The sequence below is a fragment of the Pholis gunnellus genome, assembly GCF_910591455.1.
Source record: "Pholis gunnellus genome assembly, chromosome: 18".
Lineage (NCBI taxonomy): Eukaryota > Metazoa > Chordata > Actinopteri > Perciformes > Pholidae > Pholis > Pholis gunnellus.
Genome location: NC_136545.1, coordinates 19,379,287 through 19,401,573, shown reverse-complemented (window position 1 = coordinate 19,401,573; position 22,287 = coordinate 19,379,287). Strand labels below are relative to the sequence as shown.

General features: G+C 43.0%; 1 protein-coding gene across 1 annotated transcript in view; it reads left to right on the top strand.

Annotated features, from left to right (window-relative positions):
• Positions 1–11,324: 11,324 nt before the first annotated feature.
• Positions 11,325–22,287, top strand: part of lhx5 (LIM homeobox 5) — a gene marked incomplete at both ends in the record, with an annotated part of 12,762 nt that continues 1,799 nt past the window's right edge. The window contains 4 exons of the mRNA XM_079178508.1: positions 11,325–11,497; positions 13,366–13,589; positions 14,342–14,619; positions 17,522–17,687. Of these exons, the coding sequence (XP_079034634.1) occupies positions 11,325–11,497; positions 13,366–13,589; positions 14,342–14,619; positions 17,522–17,687 (841 nt within the window). The remainder of the gene's footprint in view (positions 11,498–13,365; positions 13,590–14,341; positions 14,620–17,521; positions 17,688–22,287) is intronic.

Here is a 22,287-nt window from a genome sequence, read left to right as displayed (position 1 = left end):
GAGAGGAAAGGCTAGAAGAGGAATGGAGATAAGAGAAGAAGAAACAAGGAGAGAAGTCGAGATGTGAGGAAATAAGAGGTGAGGAGAGAGGAAGAAACAAGAAAGGAGGAAAGGAGTCAAGAGGAGATGAAATCAGAAGAGAGGAAAGAGGAAAGGAGAAGAGAAAATAAAACAAGGAGAGGAGTCAAGAGCAGAAGAAATGAGAGGTGAGGAACTGAGGACAGGGGCAAAGAAACAAGAAGAGAAAAAACAAGGAGAGGAAACAAGAGGAGAGGAAAGACGTGGAGAGGAGACCATAGAGAGCATTAAGGCTTATCCAGAGGAGAAGATCAGAGGACCTGGATGTTGGTTTAGTCTGGCTCTCACTGTTTGTATTGTCTGCTTTGGTTGCTGTTGTTTACTCAAAGCTTATATCACTGTTTTTATCCTGCTGGAAACTCGTCCGCTCCTCCGAAATCTGTCTCGAGCATCTCCAGGACGCCTCTCCAAGCTCGCCGTCACAATAAAGCCTCGTGTTCACTCCGGCAGCCTTACATTTCTTTTTCCTGCGATAACTCAGCCGGCTCGCGCCTGAATCAATATTCCTTCTGTTTCTGGAAGCAGCCACACACTTTGGCACACGAGCGAGAGGCCGAGTGTTGATCCTCGGTGTGGCACATATGGTGCCGCGGTGTTAATTCTTAGCACTGTATATCCTCCTACTGTTGATTGGGTCCAGTGTTGACTCTGGAGAAGCGCCGCTTGTTGATATTCGGTTGTGTACATCTGCTGTCGGGGTGGTGGGGGGTAAAGAGCCGGCCTGGCGAAGCAGGGTTGTTTGTCTGCTTCCAAACATATTGATCTCCCGCAGAAGGGGAAAACATTAGCGATAGCGTCTGCTCGGGCCGGGGCTGGAGGTGGGTAAATAGCTTTGTCAGGTCTGGCGAGCCTCCTCCGCCTTGTAGGAAATGAATAGCAGGTGTATTTGCTGAGTGTTTGCAGGAGGGAATCTCCTGCCAGGCTGACGAGGAAGGCAGAAATAATGGGATATAACAGCAGACCCCCACTCCTCTTCTGGGTAATAATGTGTGTGTTAAGAAGGGGGGTGTTGTGTGTATATCCCTGCTACTACATCCACAATAGATCCTTCTTTCACTGGTTAAAATACTGGTTTAAATAGCAGATTACATTCTATTTGCAAAAAAACGGAAAAAAAGAATCGTCATGAACTACACACTGCGTTTGTCTTTATTACGTTCATTTCAGTTCATGAAGTAGTCACGAAATGAAATCCATTGCTTTTGTGTACAGGGACACAATTGTTGTTGTTTTTCGTGTCAACTTTTTTGGGGGACGGCATTACACTAAAAACGAAAGTTGGGTTTAGGCAACAAAACCACAAACAGTTAAGTTTAGGCAACAAAACCAACAGTTAGGTTTAAGCAACAAACCAACAGTTAGGTTTAAGCAACAAAACCACAAACAGTTAAGTTTAGGCAACAAAACCAACAGTTAGGTTTAGGCAACAAAACCAACAGTTAGGTTTAGGCAACAAAACCACAAACAGTTAAGTTTAGGCAACAAAACCACCAGTTTGGTTTAGGCAACAAACCAACAGTTAGGTTTAGGCAACAAACCAACAGTTAGGTTTAAGCAACAAAACCACAAACGGTTAAGTTTAGGCAACAAAACCACAAATAGTTAAGTTTAGGCAACAAAACCAACAGTTAGGTTTAGGCAACAAAACCACAAACGGTTAAGTTTAGGCAACAAAACCACCAGTTAGGAGCTAACTGGTGGTTTTGTTGCCTTGCCTAACTCAAGGCAACAAAGCCAACAGTTAGGTTTAGCCAACTAAACCACGTAATTAGATTTAGGAAAACTGTCATGAACAGTTTGGAAAACCACAACCATGAAACATGTCAAACTCCGTTCTTCTGGTTGTTGGTCCTGTTTGTTGGACCACCTCTCCTCCTCCACCAGTTCTGGTATTTTTGGATACTATAAAGTACGTCTCTTGCTCTGACTGTTGCTTTAGTCACGTGGATGCATTTAACTTGTGTGTCCACCACAAATAAGGCTCCTAAATTACTTTCTATTGGCATTATTTTTGTGCTGACCGTCACAAAAAAAACCCAGACAATTCGTGTCCCAGTACACGAAACCAATAGATTGCTTTTCGTGACTATTTCCCCGACCTGCAGTGATGCTGGGCTGAGCACCCAAACACACAGACGGCAGACAGACAGAGAGAAGGAGTCCAGGATATGAATATTTAACAGTAGCCTCTTGCAGCGCAGAGCCTGCCAGTCATTGTCAAATAGGACTTAATCTTTTCAATTTCTGGGTGCAAATATTCACACTGGCCAGTGTTTGTTGCCCAGATTAATGAGGCTCTCTGCCCATAATCCTCTGCTGCTAATTCAAGTGGCCGCCGGTGCGGTTAGCCAGGGGAGGACGGGATGCTGAGAGCACATACATAGTCGAGATTACCCTCCTCCTCCTCCTCCTCCTCCTCCTCCTCCTCCCTCCATCCCTTCTTTTTTCTCCTCTCTCTCTGCTCAGTCTTCCCACTTCATCGTGACTCCAGACCAGTTCGGCCTCTTTGTCTGCACACGGCTGACCAAAGGCCGGGACAATGCAAATGCTTGTGATCATTTGATCAGGATCATAAAATAATTTCTCTCGTGTTTGTTTACATCTTGTAGCAGGAGTTATGTAATCACCGCTTTGTCCGTGTAACCAGCATTAATCCAGCTGGCGTCCAGCCCAGTGAACCTTAAAGCAGCGCAGAAACAAATGTTTAAATCATTTAAATATCTGCAGTAAATGGAAAAGTAACTTCTTCCTCAATTATATATTTTATTTTATATATTTATTATATATATTCAAAACTGTTTTTAACATTCAGCTGAAGGGAATATTACATTTTTATGTCAGAGATTTGTTTTTGTTTAGTCATAATTTGTAGCTGTTTGGTTGATTTCAGGTGAAGTGGGAGAGTTTTGGGGTAGATCGCTCTTTACTGTAATAGTTTTTCTAGTCCAACTAAAGTGATTTTATCAACATGCAGCCTACAAGGAAATAAAATGATTGAATTCATTCAAAAAACAAGATATTATATTATATATATATATATATATATATTGTTAAAAAAACCTGGTTGATGGGACAATATTTATTTTTGCTTCTGTTTAATTCAAATTTCATCCATTCATTCATTCATTCATTTATTTATTTCAGTTCATTCACTGCTACTGAACGCAGCGGATCAGTCGTGTTGGAGGAATAAAAAGCGGTCAAAAATTAAATTAGTTAAAAGCTTAATTATTGTTTGATTTAACAGAAAAGATCATTAAATGAGTTCAAACTCATTTAACCTGATGTCAAGTCTTAATAATATATATTCAGACATTTGCTCTCGCTTCTCTTAAAGCTGCTGTTACACTTTTACATTCATAGGTTTTTCCATTCTTGCATCTACTCTGCTTTCCTCAGTATTCTATCTTTGTATCGTCCCCCGTGAGCATATTAACATGCTGCAGTGTTGTAGTCCAGACCACCTAAACAGAGACCGAGTCAGGACCACGACCAAGACCACACGGTCCCTCAATGCACGACACACTGAGGATACAATGTGGAACAAGCAAACCATTCTCTCCTCGAATTGATCTGATTGTATAGAAGTCTATGAGAAAATGACTCTACTTCTCTCTTGATTTATTACCTCAGTAAACATTGTAAACATGAGTTTATGGTCTCAATCTCTAGTTTCAAGTCTTCTTCAATACAGCATGATGTTCATTTAGTAAATGATGGTCCATTTAGAGTCAAACAGACCATAAAGCAGGGGATGCTTTAGGGGCGGGGCTACACAGTGATTGACAGGTCTCTACCAGAGACGTATACGGCGTCTCTACGTCGCTCCTCCTCAGTCCAGATATGGTCACTTCCTGTTCACCGGGTGCAAAAAAGTCAAGATGGCGACGGCCGTAATCCAACGTCAGTCCACAAACCAACGGATGACGACGACTACGTCCTCTTCTTATATACGGTCTATGTATAGCACTGGCAGGCTGACGTTAGCATTTAGCTGTGCAGAAGTTCAGCCTTTACAGGAGATCTTAGCACGACGGAAGACGATGACGAAGATTCACTTTACTATGATTCTGACTGAATCCAAGACCAAAAATAAAAGTCTTGCTTTGAGATGTAACAGTCGTTCACTGTGGTTCATACAGTATGCTGTCAGTATCTGATGCAGCCACGGGCGGCCCCGATAGCCGGCTGACCCTCCTGATCCTTCCCCAAGGTGGCTGAGACGAGGCCAAAGGTCTACACACACACACACACACACACACACACACACACACACACCCACACACACCCACACTCTCTTCTCAGTCCTACTACCTCGGAGGTATTAACAATTCCTCCTAGTCGGCCGCCTCCACCTCTCCTATTTCCTCCGGTTTTTCTTCCCAGGAAACGATGCCGATCCCTCTCTCCTCTCTCCTCTCTTGGCTACAAACCAGAGCTCTTTAACTAAAAGCACCTTCAATCCATCGCTCGGTCCATTAGTGCTGCCAGATGGGGGAGGCTGGGTCCTGGCGGCCGTGTGTGACCCTACTCTGATTAATAGAGTAGGTGAGGGCAAAGGTGCAACGCGCACCCCCCCCTTCATTACCTCATTAGGATTGCCCACAGTGAAAGGTGATCTCCCTCATTATATCTCAACGACAGGGGCTGAACTCAACACAGTGTGAGCCATGCAGGCATTGCTTTTACTCTCCACATCGAGCCAGATGCACCTGCCTTTTTTTAACACGGTGCCACATGAAGTCACACCACTTTGCCCGGCGCTTGACTGCAGGAGGGGAAATTCAACCTGATGAAACAGTCGTGTACGGCGACTCCTGCTCACCTGGAACAATGCTCTAATTACCTATTCACACGTGGGACGTTACAGTAGGATACAGCGTCAGGAGTGTGTGTGTGTGTGTGTGTGTGTGTGTGTTTGTTTATTTGTGCGAAGAATAATGTGTGATCTAGTGCTCGTAGAGGTGAGAGGAGGTGTCGGTTTGTTTGAATCGGTTCTTTTATTCGGGGTATTTGTGCGGGGTCGTGTTTGAGATTCCTGCCATGTTTGTTGCTGCTCGTCCTTCTATTCACAACACATTCATTCATGTCTGTGCAGATTCCCGGTGAGCAAAAGCACTTCACATAAAAGAGCGTTAAGTAAGTTCAATATGCTTTTTGTTCAAAACTAATTTAAAAGAGAAAAGCTGAAAGTGTAAAGGAAAAATAAAAAATAACTGTTTGGTGGCTAAAAAACACACATACTGAGAAAAATCATGTAAAATAATCTTCACACATACAGATTGGGCATCTTATTAGGTGTATTAATTCTAAACAACATATTTATGCAGATTGGCTTTGTGTATCTTTTCTATTTGTGTTTGTTCTAAAGGGGACAGGGGGCAATATTCTTCTTAACGTCAAAAGATCCTTTAAACAAACAAAACCAAATGTATCAGAGCTTGATATGTTCTCTTCCTCTGTGCCACAGAGCTCCATTAAAACACTTCCCTGTTGCACTGGGTGACATGTTTCTTTACTATGAACTCACAAGTTATTCTCACTCTATCCCACGTACAGATTTGATTAATCCGCCGCTGAAAATAAACCCGACAGAACCTCCATGAACTCCTATTTGAGTAAGATTTGCTAAAAACTACAGTGACCAGCTGTTTTGGAAAATACTGACCTTTTAAAAAAAACTATACTGTGTATGTATATATAGATATATATGTATATGTATATGTATACATGATCAGTTTTAAGAGATTAACATCTCGAGTAGGAATGAACAAGCGCACATTAGGAAGAGAAGAGTTGGCGTCACATCGCTGCAGAGCCTCGATCACAAAGCCACTTTTGTCAGAAATCGTCCGGGTGTTCAACTACTTCTATAACTTTTCATTTGCATGTGAGAGATTGGCGGCTGCACAATTAATCCAATATGAATCACGATTGTGAAATCAAGTGCTTTACTAAACTAACAGCCAGCACCAGGGTGCCATTGAAATATTTTGGCCTCACTTTTGGGGAGCTGTCGTGCCGCTGCGTGTGAAATACTTTCCTGAATGTTGCGGCTGTAGTCCGGAGAAGAAGATGAATATACTATTTATTAAATGCACTGAATTCAGGTGAAGAAGAAGCTGATTTTAAACCTTATTTTGATGACTTATCAGGAATGTAGCACAACATGAGAGTGAAAGTTAAAATACGTGTTTATAATACTTAATATTTGTTCATTTTATTTTGCCTCCAGGAGATGTTCTGTGAATAAGGACCCGTCTTATTTGGATGCAAAGATGTGTTCATTGGCAGGAAGTGAAATGTGAAAACACAGAAACAATATTTAGTCCCTTAAATCAATAAATAATGGTGATCTCAGTGTTGGTCAAAAAGAATCGTGCAGCGTGAGAGAAAGTCCAAAAGCATGAGCTGTTGTCCCCATTTGTACGATTCATTGCCTCGAGACTACAAAGACTCACAAAAGGCTCGGCGCTCTGAGAGAAATCGAGGAGGAAGAGGAGGAAGAGGAGGAGGAGGAGGTGGAGGAGGAGGAGGTGGTGTTCATGACAGCAGGCTTTTCGCCCCACCTTCACGTTGAAATGTAAACACTTACACGTGATTGGACGACGCGTTGCCCAAACTTAATTCTTTCAAGCATACTCGACCCCCTAACGCATTGTTGGTTCTGGTCTTTCCCTGGAATGAGTTCCACTGATGAAAATGAATGAATAACGCCAGTGTTCTCCGTTAAAAAGAGCTTACGTAACCTGTTTTCATAACAGCGGCCATCGAAACCTGAAGTCTGCTAACATTAGCCGCCATAAGCAGCTGCTCACACCGACGGGCGTCAGCAGCAGATCCTCTGAGTGTGTTGTGTTATTTGGGAGTATGTTTTACATCTTATGAATTGTTCATCTCCAACAGTAAGAAATGTGTTATTCCGTCTCTCAAAAGCTCCATAGTCTGCCTTTATATAATTAGACGTGTTAATTTATTTAAGCACCACCAAAGAGAGATGGATTTAAAATGACGTGTGTGTGTGTGTGTGTGTGTGTGTGTGTGATGTGCGTAGAGGTGCACACACGCTCCAATGTAACAGAGGCCTTGAATATTTATATATTTGTGCGTGCAGGGTTGGCTGCCTCCAGTGGGACAGAGGTGTTGGTGGGCTGAGCGGAGGGAGACGGGAGTCGGGGAAAGATGGAGGGGGAAAGAGAGAGTCCCTCAGGCGTGTCCGGGCTCTGATGGCTCCCCTGACAACCTCCTCTGTAATGGTCTCTCTCTCTCTCTGAGTGCTGTGAAATTGCAGGCCGGCGCTCTACAGCTGAGGACTCGGAGGAGACAAACGGCCTTTTAATTCAGAGCGCGGAGAGGTGACGGAGAGGGAGGCCCTAAGGGAGGGCTACCAGTCAGACATCCATCATACTAACCTCTCCCTTGGGACTGGCCCTGCCAAAGAGAGGGGGCCCTGGAGGTGGTCTTGGGCGTGCATGTGTGCGTGCGAGCGTGCATGTGCGCGTCTTTGAGGTTGGGGGTGACGCCGCATGCTGCAGGTCTGCTCAGGTGTCCAGGCTGTCAAGGTGCAGAGTGGAGGGGAGCAGTGGAGGTGGGGCAGAGTTATTTTCTCTCCCTATACGTGTATATGTATACGTATGTACGTATATGTTTTTATACGTATGTGTGTATGTATGTATGTATGTATACGTGTATGTATACATACATACATGTATACATATGTGTATTTATACACGTGTATACGCGTGTATATATACGTATACACGTATCTATGTATGTATATGTATGTATATACGTATATGTGTGTATATATCCTTTCCATTTCAGCTCACAGTGCTCAGCAACAACCAGAAATAAGAAAGCTACTTCACCAGAAAGAGGCTTCTCTTTGCTTGTTTAAAAAAAAGTGATGTCTGAAACTCAATTATTGCAAACATCGACCTTTTTCTTTTTCTGTCATCTTCGGTGCTCAGATTCTGTCGGAGCTCGTGCTGAAGGGACACACGAGGGTTCAGGGTTTGTGGACGTTGCTCGCAGCGTCTCTGTTGACACCGAGATGTGCAGCTGCAGAGGTATTTCATGAAGGCCTCTCAGCAGAGGACGAGGGCTGATGCTCACATTTTGGTCCTTGAAAAATATCTGTTGTTGATGCTGTGTGTGCAACCAACAGAGCTTACATCCTCCGGGAGAGATAACTATTGCTAATATGCTATTTATAAAATGCTTCATAAAGATTATTCCTGTGTGGTTTTGAATCCTCTTCAGTGACGTTTACGCCGCTCACAGTCGCTCTGATTTGTGTTTAAAGAGACGAATAACAGCGACCCATCCTTCACGTGTGTGAAGGCTTCTCTGAAAATGTTTTGTGAGGATGCAAAAGAGACGGGATTTGTTTACCACCGAGCTTAAAATGAAATCCAGGGTGAAGATATTTGAGCTTCACTTTCAGATTTCATAGAATTTAAAAGATTCTTTTCTCAATGGGAAATGTTTTGCTGCAGTGTTTTATGGATAAAAGTATAAGTCTGTGTTGAATACATCTTACATTTAATGAGCAAATCATCATTTAATCATGTTTCACTGACGCTAGTATTGTCTAATCACTGAGTTCATGTATAACATCGCACCATGACGTGTCGTCTTTTACTCCACATGAAGTATTCAAGGGTGGTGTTTTCAAACATAAATCTATGAAACCAGGAAAAACCTTGCGGGGAGAAGCATCAAAAGGGAAATAAAATGTAAAGTCCTTGAAAGGAAAACGTAGAAGAATTGATTTAGTCCCTCCAGGAGGACGAGGACACGTCGGGGGTCACGGTCATAGTTTAGCCAGGTTTTCAATCTACCAGCACAACGACATGTCGGAATCGACTATACAGAAGCAACGTGTGATCATGTAACGTAGGAGAGTCCCCCGGTAAAGAGAGAGCCTGTTGCTGTCCTTGGTGCTTGCTGCCTTTTCAGCACCACGGACAGCTCCCTCGTGTCTCTCCACAGGTGAGCGTCTGGCTGTTTGAGGGGACGTTCGGTGTGCACAGCCGAGCAAAAGCAAACACTTCTTCTATTTTCTTTATCCTTCTGCACAATGCGGACGCGGCTACGTACAAACAAGGAGATGATTGCCTCACATGCTCTTTTTCCCACCGTTTTCTCCTCAACACCACCCTCCCCCTTCCTTTTTTTTTGTCCCTCCCTTGTTTTACAGGCTAAAGGGCGCTGTGTTAGGAGCTCGGATAATTGGGGAAACTCATTCAGCCCCGTCTCCACAAAGGCCCCGAGCAGCCAGGTTAAAGCACCGCTACCTGGAGGATAAATCCACACTCGGTATCTTGGGCGCTAATTCTGATCGAGAAACTCTCAATTATTTACACGAGAGGTGGAGACTTCTTCTGATGGTTGTGCCAACGCACGAGTTTAGGATGCCAAAAAGAAAAGGAGTCATTGCAGTCAGGAAAGAACCTGAAATAAAGAGACACAAATGCATGAAGCTCAGGTGGTGTCGGCCATTATTCGTAAAGTTGCTGTTTTGATGCCTGACTTCTGTGCCCTTGAGCAACACAAGGACACTTTGTGTTGCTCAAGGGCAGTGTGTGTGTGTGTGTGTGTGTGTGTGTGTGTGTGTGTGTGTGTGTGTGTGTGTGTGTGTGTGTGTGTGTGTGTGTGTGTGTGTGTGTGTGTGTGTGTGTGTGTGTGTGGCAAAAATAAAGTAAGTTGGACAAAAGAATCTGCCAAATTAATGTAATGCAAATTCATTTTAATTTTGATCCCTTTCATCCAGCTGATATATATTAGATAGATAAATATATAGATGGATTTAATATAATATTGTTTGACACTAACAATTACGATGGATAGATATATAGATGATATGTAGATATATATGGATATATAATGACACTAACAGGCCTGTTTGTTTGTGTGTTCCTCTCTAAATGTTGTCTTGGACGACCTATAATCGTGTAAAATGAGTCAGAATTCACACCTAATGTCATTTAAATGAATCATCATTAACCCGGGAAGACAAAAAAAAACAACCTCAGCCCTCCACTAACATGAATTAACGTATCGCATGTTTGCTTAACTGCAAACTAACAAAAAAAAAACCCGAGCCTGTTGGTAAATATTGAAATTCCTCTCTTTTCGATCGGCGGCCGCTCAGTTTAAAGCGCCGGGCTTCTCCCTATTGATGAGCTGCAGCTAATCCATCGCATTTCCCTGTAAATAGCTTTCTGCATGAGAAAAGGGGCCCCCGAAGCCCCCCCTCCTCAGGCCGGCCACAGTGTGATGCACGGAGCGTTTTGTCACAGGGCCATTATGAGGCTTGTGTAGCATTAGCGCTTGTTCGGCTACTCCCACCGCCGCTGCGTCCATTCACATTCATGCGCTCGCTTCTCGTGCACGTTCTACAGGTATGTCCTAACCTCCCTCGTGCTTTGTGGACTTCCAAGTTTAAGGTCCGATCACGAATGTTGGGGGGGGGGGGGGGGGGGGTCTTTGGGTGTTTCTTTACCCTTTTATGAAGTCAGTGATGTCCCCTCCAGTGAAAACCTTCCACATGGATCCGCAGGCCTCTTGTGATTTCTGGGTTCGCTCGGAGGCTACTGCTATGAACGCGTAACCATAACAACTGCGTTCTGATTGGCTCTCTCCTGCACGAGGAGCGGGAGGGGGAGGGAGGGGGGGGGGAATTAACAAGGGCGTCATCCAATGTGACGCTGCGTCGCGCTGGCGAAAAAAAAAAAAAGAAACGTGACAACCCAGGCACTGTGATGCGAAAGTGGCGGTGCGAGGTGAGCCCGAAAGGAAATGACTGGACCCAAAACAAAGCACGAGCTAAACGGGGATGAAATATCAGAAGAAATAATAGTAATATTAGAAAAAAACGCGTTTTGAATAATGATGTTTTTAGCTTTGCGCGCGCGAGAGAACATGTGCGCTTCGTCCGTTACGCAGACCATCAGCTGGCGCGGCTGAAACCTCCTCAACCTCTGGATTGTGGATTTGTGACAAGTGCCAGGAACCAAACTAGGAGCAGGACTACAACAGTTCCCTGGGATCGTCTCACGCGCTCTTTCTCTCGCTCCTCGCTGCCCTTTTTTTTTTGGACGGGAGCTTCCTTAAACTTTTCGCCTGACAGCACACCTCCCCCCGGAGCCAAGACGTTGTTCCGCGTAGACCCGGGTTGCCCCAGTCCGAGCAGCGCAGTCCGTGTGGGAAGGTCGGCACTCTGCACCCTGCAGGCCGGAGACATGATGGTCCACTGCGCCGGGTGCGAACGGCCCATCCTGGACCGGTTCCTCCTCAACGTGCTGGACCAAGCGTGGCACGCCAAGTGCGTCCAGTGCTGCGAGTGCAACTGCGCCCTCACCGAGAAGTGCTTCTCCAGGGACGGGAAGCTCTATTGCAAAACGGACTTTTTCAGGTAACAACAGAGGGAGAGAGAGTCTGGATTCAGGGTTCCTTCATAGGAATTGCCACGCGTAAAGATCTTTTTTTTATGGATGTAGTGTTGATACAAATATTGAAATGCATCAGGAGAAATAATAGAAAAGGACCAGCAATAATAATGTGACCCACAATGTATATTATGTATGTGCACAGGGGCCAAAATATCAAGTCATGGGTTAAGAAAAATGTTTATTATCTTGGACGTGGATAAAATAAAACAAATGAATACGTAGAATTCATGTAAAAATATAACATTTATTTTAAAATGTAGGGTTTTAATTCGTCTCCAAACTTAAATATTGGTCATATGACGTGGCCTTTTAATAAAGGGCCTCTATAATAAAACAACTCAAAGGTAATTTAGTGCAGCCATTTTTTTTTCTTTTAAATATCTATTTTCAGGATCCACACAACCGTTTTTTTCAAACACCCATTAGGCTATTAACCGGTTCACAATTCCAAAAAAAAGAGAAAAAGCGTCTCAGGTAATTGAGTGATAAGTGAAGCCCTTGCTTGTCCCGTCGCACTCTCTTAGCATCATTTTCATTCGCGTGTGTGTCAGTTATTTTCTCCCAAATTGTCTAATGACATGTGAGGCGCATTAGCCTTTGTCCGGACGCGCTGTTATTGGCCTCGCGCGGCCTTGGCCATCATATTACGGCAGGTCCCATCAAGCGGTGGATTTAAATGGACGGCCATTAGCCAGGCGAAACAGTAATCACCTTAATATGTCCATTTGTTGTGTAAGTAGAGTTGTGCCCTTTCGCTGAGGGGGGGGAGGAGATGCATGCATGTGAAAAGAGGGACAGCGGAGCGATACCATTGCAAATGGAGAGACAAGCCTACATTAGTGTTAAAACAATGCTGCACAAAAGGAGTGCTTGCTTTCACCCAGAGGCTTAAGCCCCCCCTCCATAGGCCGACTGTAAACCCAGGTAGAGCAGGCCCACACTGAACCCCCCCCAGACCTCTGCTCAAACTCCTCATATTCATAAAAGCACCGATGCAGGGGATTACACTCAAATAACACTCAGGTGTGTTTTATTTCACCGCCCTAAAACACCTGTTCTTCCAAACCTGAACGGGGATTCTGCTGAATTTATTTATTTATTTATTTTGTAAAGGGGGGGGGGGGGGGGGGGGGTATTTGTGTATCAAATTGATGAGTCTTCTTCCCACTCGGTATTTAAGCGGGTGAATATGGATTAAGAGAAGATTTTCACGCTAAGATGCTCCCACTCTGCTTAATCCTGTAATATATCCGCGGCTACAATGTGTTGATTGTGTCACTAATGCGTTCTGCGTGGGGTTATTGTGGGAGCACCTCCATCAAAATAACGAGCACGCGGGGTTTTTAGAGAATCTTCAACAAAAAAAAGAAGCTAAATCTCACTTTATTATTATATATTTTTTATTATTTCCGTTTGAATTATCCTCTCTTTTAATACTCTGTCATAAATATGGAGACAGGTATTTTCTTAATACTTACCGAATAGGACTGCTTATAAATGATGATACGGGCTTTTACTGGAATAGAGAAATATAAAGCGTTTTTAAAATGTTATATTATTATTACTATATGGTTATTATTTTGTGCTGATACTTTTTGGTATATTATTAGATTGGAAATAACAATATTTGAGCTTTATTATAATTTGAAATAAGTATTAGAAGTGGAAATGTATTTATTCCTCTCAAGCTGTTATATTAATAACACATTTTGTTATCTCTGAAAAAATATATATATATTTATGTAATAATTATATGATTTTGTCTTTGGTTGTCGTTGGTTTAAAGAAAGAAATAAACATACATTTATTGTTAATTGTTCGTTTCATGCAGGCGGTTTGGCACAAAGTGCGCGGGCTGTCTGCAGGGAATCTCGCCGAACGACTTGGTGCGCAAAGCGCGCAGCAAGGTGTTCCACCTGAACTGCTTCACCTGCATGGTGTGCAACAAGCAGCTGTCCACGGGAGAGGAGCTCTACGTCGTCGACGAAAACAAGTTCGTGTGCAAAGAAGATTACTCGAGCTCCGGGGCCATTAAGGAAGTCAACTTGAACTCAGGTAATCGGCAGGGATGACGAGACGATATATATATGTGTGTGCGTGTGTGTGTGTGTGTGTGTGTGTGTGTGTGTGTGTGTGTGTGTGTGTGTGTGTGTGTGTGTGTGTGTGTGTGTGTGTGTGTGTGTATAAATGTTATATATATATGCATATGAGGGACAGAACACAGAGGCTTCAACTGTCGGAACATTTTCTGCAGTCCGTGGAGATCTTTTCACATCAACCTTGTCAGATGAATGCTTTCAATATTTACCTCCACGAGACAATGGTCCTCTGTGTTATTGTACGTCGGGATCCGCTGGGGATGAGTGTGTTCGTCTGACCGCGCGCGGCTCCTCTCCGCTGTCTATTCATCCTCATAGCCGAGGACAGAAAGCCCACTCCCGTCCTCTACATATAGAGACACTTTATGTTTTCTTGTAATAATGTGCAATTTATTTTCTGCTTGTAGTTAAAAAAAAAAAAGAAATTCTATTGTCAATTTTTTTCTTAGCTTTTTAGGCATCAACTCAAAAATGAAATTATATATATTTATTCATTCATTGTATTTGTATTAAAAAGACAGACAGAGAAAAATACATGCAAATAAGTAAAAAATAACAAATTTTTTGGTCATATTTTGATGCATAATTTGGAGCGTTGCCGCTGAGCATCTCCAGGCCTAATTATAGCCCTCCCCCCCCTCCCCCATCTCCTCCTCCCTGACATTTCGGATCGTGACCTTCCTCTTGTTTGTCCCCCCCCCCCATCAGTGTCGTCGTGTACAGATAGGAGTTTATCGCCGGATCTGCAGGACCCAATACAGGACGACATAAAAGAGACGGACAATTCCACGTCCTCAGATAAGGAAACGAACAATATTGAGAACGAGGAGCAGAACTCTGGGACCAAGAGGCGCGGGCCCCGGACCACCATCAAGGCCAAGCAGCTGGAAACGTTAAAGGCCGCGTTTGTCGCCACGCCGAAACCCACCCGGCACATCCGGGAACAGCTGGCCCAGGAAACGGGACTAAACATGCGGGTGATCCAGGTAAGAAGCGGCCTCTGTCTGCGGGCGGACAAAGACTCAGCAGAGAGACGGTGAAGTCACGTCTCCATTTTACTCAAATGTGCTGAGATTTGTAATTTTTTTTAAATGAAGGCCTCTCATCTGTGAGAGAAATGTCAAAGCATGATGTGCTCTATCAGCAGCTTATAAATACACATTTGGGATTTTGCGTCATGCATTCTGCATGTGAACGTTTATGTTGTTTTTTTGTGTTATATTTGACGGAATTTTCTCAAATAATAATGATAGAAAAAGACGTTTAATTGTCTTTGCACGTCACAAATAGAGGCATTCTTCAGTTTGCATATATATTTAATAGCAGTGTGTTGCCTTAAAATGAGTTTTATATTCCCACATAACAATGGAAACCCATATTTTAGCAATTCTGTGTTTTTAATATTTAAAATAGACACAATTCTATTTTAATTTTTTTGTATTTTTACATTTAATTTAACACATTACTTAAAAAAAGAAGATTATTTTCAAATTAAATGCTACTCACTCCACTATTAAACAATATATATATATATATATATATATATATTATATATTCCTATAAAAATTGCAATCCTGTTTGCATCCAATTTTCCACGCTGCTACATCCAAACCTGCAGGCGTTCGTTTATGCTCTGAAATTCAGATCTAGTAATCCAATTTACTGACGCATGGATATAACAAATACAAAAGAACATCATTTATTTTGTGCAGCCAGCGGTTTATTTCGGCAATCAAACGTGTTGCACAGCCATGAAATCAGTAAAAAAGGTTAGTCTGGTGTTTGCCAAAGGCGAGAGGAACCCCAAACATGTTTTTGCAGAATAACACCAGCGTGTTTTGGGCCAATGTCTGTCTTTTCACCCTCACACACACACACACACACACACGCACACACACACTCGCTGTCTGGGTGCAGACTGTGTCAGGATGATTAGCACCATCTCTGCCAACTGTGATGTGGCTTTTTGTGCACTCACTGTAATTATCGCTGATTTCACAGATTTACATACCACCCTCCCCTTTTTCCCACCTCTCTGCTCTTACTCACTTCCAGCCTGTTTGCTCTGCCTCATCCATATCATAAACTGCAGGCTACTGTGTATGTGTGTGTGTGTGTGTGTGTGTGTGTGTGTGTGTGTGCGTGTGCGTGTGTGTGTGTTTGTGTGTGAGAGAGAGAGCTGCATCAACAGAGCTCAAACAAACAGCCAATAAATCAATCAATCAGTCAGGCAGTCCATCCCTCTGTGTGTGTGTGTGTGTGTGTGTGTGTGTGTGTGTTTGTGTTGCTTGGAGCCAAAATGGAGGCTCTCTCTCTCTCAGTGTGTTTCGTCATCCTCTTCCTCGTTCGCTGCACGTTAAATACCGTTGCTCTCAACACGGGGAGCCCTGTGAGCTTCTCCAGCATGTGTATGTAATCCCTAAGCAACGCTCTCTCGAGGGGAGCGGGAGCATTTCCATAAAAATGTACCCTACAGTTAGACGATTGTTCTCAATAAGCAGGTGTCGCCTTTTTTTTCCTTCTTCCCGCCGGAGCACACAGAACAGAGCCTAAGTGGGTTTAGGTGTTTTTTTTTCTCTCTGTGTGTGTGTGTGTGTGTGTTTTCTGTTAATCTGCTGCACAGTGGGATTTTTTGCCTCTGGTGCAGCCCGGCTGGGGTGAGCACACATCATTATGCAGCAGTGATGCAAAGGCGAAACAAGATGTGTTATGTGCTTATAATGCAGACATTCTTCCATATGGTGTGTTAGTGAAATCCTCCTTTGTTCCTCTTCAAAGACGGTTTATCTTACGTCGAGGCTGTTTATGCTCTGATTTGTAGCTTCGACTGTTTATTTTAACTTGCAGTGAGGTTTGTGTGTTGGGTTACGTTTGCTGCAACTGGAAAACGTTTTGTTTTTGTAACTGGTTCCAGTTTATGATAATGTCTTTATTATAGTCAAACGGAGCGTCTTTCCTCTTTTCCTAGTTGGTTTTGGATACTTTGTGCTTTCCACAGATGTATTATAACATTTTTATTATATGAAAAAAAGAGAAAATTACATGAAAACACTTTGATTGATCAAAACTAATGTAATTCTGATATTGCACTGGAAGATTTTCATGTTATATTTCCTTAGTTTGTGCTTTTTCTGTGAAGCGTAGCTGCGTTTTTTATGGTTTAACACTTTTAGTTTTAACTTTCATGCAATTATTCTTTTATTTATCCACTTAAACGCTAAAATCCAAGAATGGATGCAAATGAAACTACTGTAAGTGCAATTTCAAATGGTTCCAGAGCTGTCAGGTCGTTGGGATGATTATGAGCCAGCAGCAGATATGTTGTAAGAAATAGTTTGTTGTTGTTGAATAGGAGCTCTTTAATGTGTCAACCCTTAAGATTTCATCTATTCTAAGTTGTATTTGAGTGAAAACGAAGGCTTTGTTATCAGTCTTCAGTCTTTGGCTGCTATTTTTCAGAATTGTGTGCATAGTTAATTTTTTTGTGTCTATACGATGGAGAAAAACTAGAATACAGTATTATTTACAGGAATGTCGCCACAGACGGACAGTTTATAAATATTGCAATACTTTCATCAGTGGGCCAGCAGCTCGATCTGCGTTGTGTTCCCTTTTTTGGGGAAAGATTGTGACTTCAGAGACATTTATCTGAATGAAAATCCACCTTTAAGGCTTAAGTCTATATAAAAAACCTCGGTAACAGTGCGTATGACATTTTAAAGAAAGATGAGTGAAAATATCTAAAATGATCCTGATTTGCATGAAGCTGATGAATGCAGCGTCACGACTCTTGTTGTTGTGACGACGCCGGAGAGACTTAAGTGGCTCTTAAAAAACGATGAGATCAGCTGATAAGTGTGACCTCCGTCCCCTCTGGTTTCCACGCAGGTTTGGTTCCAGAACAGGAGATCCAAAGAGCGGCGGATGAAGCAGCTGAGTGCTCTGGGGGCCCGGCGGCACGCCTTCTTCAGGGGCCCGAGGAGGATGAGGCCCCTGGGAGGCCGGCTGGAGGATCCGGACATTTTAGGACCCGTTGCCTACGGCTACTACGGAGGTAAGAAACACAGTCTCGTGACAACACGAGCCGAGTCGACGGATACTGCGCCTCTAGTGCAGCATTCATGTGAAATATTCGACTCCGTTTAAAAGAAATAACATCATTATTGTGCAACTTAATTGCAACCTTCAGCGGCACCGACGAGGCTGCACAAAGACGGTTCTTTATCTACTGAACACTGCACGCGTCACCTCGGGGTGGCTTATCTGTATGGGTTTTCTTTTCAAATCTATTAATCTCTTGTTGAATGATACAACATGCGATCAGTCCTTGATTTGACTCCGACCTCGGGGACGAATCAGTGTTTGACTTCTGGTCGGAGGATTGAGTTCATGAGTAAAAGCATCACACCTGCCTGACTGTCACATGCTGCCACTTAGTTAGACAGCTGGCAGGATGTCAGGCGACATGTTGCAATCACACACTTGTAGGTGAAGTGTTGCATCATGGGTGGAGGGGGGGGGGGCATACTTCATTCAGACATTTAATCTCAAAAGATATATTATTATAATGAAACTCTTTCAAGTGTAAACTGGAGAAATAAAGCACAACACCAGTATTTGTGGGACTTGATTCTGCAATAAATTTACATTTTAAGGTAGATGAAAACGTGCCTTTTTACAAATAAAACAAAAACAACCTCTCTGTGCTCTCCTCCTGTTCTCTTTGGAAATAAATCAGCTATTTCTTCAACAAATGATTAAAGGTCTAAAAAGACGTAGCACATTAGAGCAGAGTCATCACGGGGAGTTTTGATTCATTATTTTAATTCTTAAAGGGAGAAAAGGCTTTGCAATAATGAAAAGAAAATATGTCAAGTATTCTGAAAGAAAAGACAGACATATTAAAATATTTCTCATTCTACACTTTAACCTTTGTGGTCAACGAAGGCGAGAGGAATTCTTTGGGCTGGATTTGATGTGTTGTTACCCTCATCGTCTGACTATTTTTACCGCTGACTTGAAACATAGAAAGCCTTTAATTTGCTTGTGTAGCGAAAATTGGCAAATATTTGTAGCTTATTTCATTGTGAAAGTTTCTCTCCATTGAGTTCTGGAGATAAGGTGGATTTTCCACGTGTGAAAAAAGAATTGCAGATAAAAGGATGAGCTGCACTGTATGTCTTCAACTCCAACACAATGTGAAGTCCTTCAAATCAATATTCCTTCAAAAGAAAAAGAAGCACTTAAAGAAAAAGAAATAGAATCTGGATTGTAGGTTATTAAGTTGGTCGCCTGGATTAAGACAAAAAAAAAATCATTGGAGAGACAATAGCAGGTGAGCAGCATGTAACGACAGCAGCTCCACGTCGAGCTGCAGGAATGAATCAGATGCACCCGTCATGTGTATCAGCAGTTTCTTTTTTGTTTTTTTCATGGACAGTCTGAGAGCCGTTTCTATACAGCTCCTGCACATCTATACCTGAAGGGCCCGGGCATTGGAGGATACAATGAACTGCAGCCGTCAAGGCTGCAAGCGCATGGAGTGGGAGGGAGGGGGGGGGGGGGGGAAAAAAGCAGGAGGACAAAAAACCTCCATCCCTCACTCTCGTCTCTCTCTTGCTTTTCACACCCTTTTGTGCCGCGGCAGCAGAGGCCGGTCTGCTCGCCTTTATCCGTGCTCGCTGCTTCCTTATGTTCCTCTGCTGCTGCTTAGAGGGACGGACGTCTGTCCGCGCGTGTGTGTGTGTGTGTGTGTGTGTGTGTGTATGTGTGGTATGGTGCGTCTGCATGCGGGATTGCAATTATAGCTTGCAGAGCCAACGCCGCCCCCCCCTCCCTCCCTTCAATCCCCACCCCCCATCACACACATTCACCACGCAGGCCACAACACACGCTCCTTGTTTATTCTCAAGGTCGACACAAACGAGCAGGGGCTCAAATAATTAGCTTTGTTTGTTGAAAGTCGTGTCGGCTCTTATTGTTTCTCTCGGTGATTTGAAAAACAGCCACGTGCGACAGCAAATAAAGGCAACATATTTGTTGATATCTAACCTGTTAGTTTTGCTGATTCGAGCCCGTTTGGTGCTGGAACAGGAGTGAGAGGAGCATATGGTGGGAGAGGAGGAATAAATTCTAGAGCAACATCTGCAGCAGCGGGATAAAGTCTGCCATCGATCTCAGTTTAAGGTGCTGTTGGAACAGAATGGATTTAATGTAACTGGGGCGATTTGGAGCAGAGGGGGGGGGGGGGGGGGGGGGGGGGGGTTTAAAGGGAGAATATGGAAGAGGTGAGGAACAGAAGGCAGGTTTGTGATTGGCTGCAACATGTGGAGTGGATGAATCCTTTTTTAAACTGTTCCGATGGTATTTTTCGTGATAAATATCTCAAGAAATGTAGTTTTAGGGAATAATAGTCATTTTAATATGCAAAAATCAATCCGCCATAAGTTTTCATCACATCACAAGTCGTTGTCCCCTTGAAAGGATCGTCGTGTTTCTGGTTTAGGATTAAAAGAATATTTTTGACATTTTGTTAAATAATCTCATTCGCTTTCTTGCCGAGAGTTAGATGAGAAGATCAATACCACTCTCATGTTTGAACGTCAAATACAAGCAGAAGCTGGTTAGCTTAGCTTAGCATAAAGACTGGAAACAGGGGGGAATAGCTAGCCTGGCACTGTCCAAATTAGGCTGCAACCCCCGACTCCTCTGGTTGTATAGAAGTCTATGAGAAAATGACTCTACTTCTCTCTTGATTTATTACCTCAGTAAACATTGTAAACATGAGTTTATGGTCTCAATCTCTAGTTTCAAGTCTTCTTCAATACAGCATGATGTTCATTTAGTAAATGATGGTCCATTTAGAGTCAAACAGACCATAAAGCAGGGGATGCTTTAGGGCGGGGCTACACGGTGATTGACAGGTTGCTACCACGGCGTTGTCCGGTCTGGCAGTTGTCTGCGTCTTCTAACTCTTTCACGTTGTGTTTTCCCTTCATGAAAGTTCATCGTAAAATTTTTTTATTGCCTAGAAATGTCGTATTCAGTGATTAGTTGTACTTAGCTCCGCCCTCTCGTGTCACTTCTGGTTGCAAAAACCAAGATGGCGACGGCCGTCCACAAACCAGTTGGTGACGTCTCGGTGACAACGTCCACTTCCTATTTACAGTTTATTGCTCAAAGGCAACAAACTCGCTATATTGTAGTCGTGTGTAGTAAAATGTCATTTCTAAACTTCTGTTTTTGTGCACATTAAAGTTTTTGTACTAAGCTAAGCTAAACGCTTACTAGCTGTAGCCTCATATTGAACACCCAAACATGAGAGCGGTATCGATCTCCTCATCTTAACCTCAGTAAGAAAGTGAAGAAGTGTATTTGCTAACGTTAAAGTGGACGGTTGAGCCACTTTCTGTGCACATGGTGCTGAGAGGAGCTGTGGAGCAGCTGGTCGGCTGGTTTTGTCCCAACTTGTACTGGACGGATCTCTGAGTGGTTTGGCACTCAGGATTGGATTCATGTGTGAACTGCTAGGAAACAAGAAAAGGCTCTGTTCACCCAAAGTGATCACAAAAGAGAAGGAACGACCCGTTGAGTTATCTACATGTAGTTTTGTGGTCTTAAGTGGCAGCCGTGATGAGAGCTGGTTGAATCCTCTAAATGCCGAGGAAAAGGTGCTTCAGTGCTTCCTTTCTTGTCTCCTTTAGCATAGGATGCACTCAACCATCCTTTACCAAAGGGAAGGAGATAATGCCGTCCCATAATTCCTTGCGGCAGCAACATTTAAAGCGATTCACCATCCGGCCCTCGATAAGATCGATTAACAGTAAATACATTTTAAAAATCCTTCTTTAGGCCCTTAAAAAGCGATTAATTAGCATTTCAGTATTTATAACTGATGTTTTTTGTCGTGGGTTCTTTCATACGCTGAAAAAAAGTGATTTTTTTGTAATAAGCTTGATTTTCTGAGCGAATAAAGGCATCAACCAATTGAGTATCAAACAATTGAGTATAAAACAACAACACAGAGGCTTCGTAGTCCAAAACCAGAACGGAAAACTTTCAACGGTGACAAAGGCATCGAGACCAGATCCACTCCTTCTGTTCTGACCTTTCACAATAAAAGCCCTGAACATATAATATTCCCTGCGAGCGTTTCGTATTTGTGTTTTGTTTATTGTTCACGCCACTGCTGTGGAGAGGTCTCTTAGGTGGTGTGATTCTGTTTTGGACAGGATTGTTCCTTGAGTTGTAAACTACTAAGTTTGTTTTCTATGTGTTATGAATAATGTTGCTATAAAAGATGCAGTCGGATTCTCTGAGCACAGGATTCTTTTTGTCCTTTTGAATTCTCCTTCACATCTTCCCTTGACCTCGTGACGTTTTCCCAATGAGGTCGAGGAAAAGATATTTACTATTTGACTGGTTTTATTTCTCCACGTTTATAGATATTTGGAAATATATTTTTTCTGTGGAAAGTTCTCTGGAACTACTGAAGAAATAGTCCCGATGAAAACTGCTCACCTTGAGGTTTATTGATCATCCAAAGATACATTTTTTAAATCCAATTTTCCAACGCTGTGAGCACCAGAAACTAAAGCCCCATTCACTTCTGTTGTACTGAGGTGGAGGCAGAAGTCATAGACAAATATCTTAAA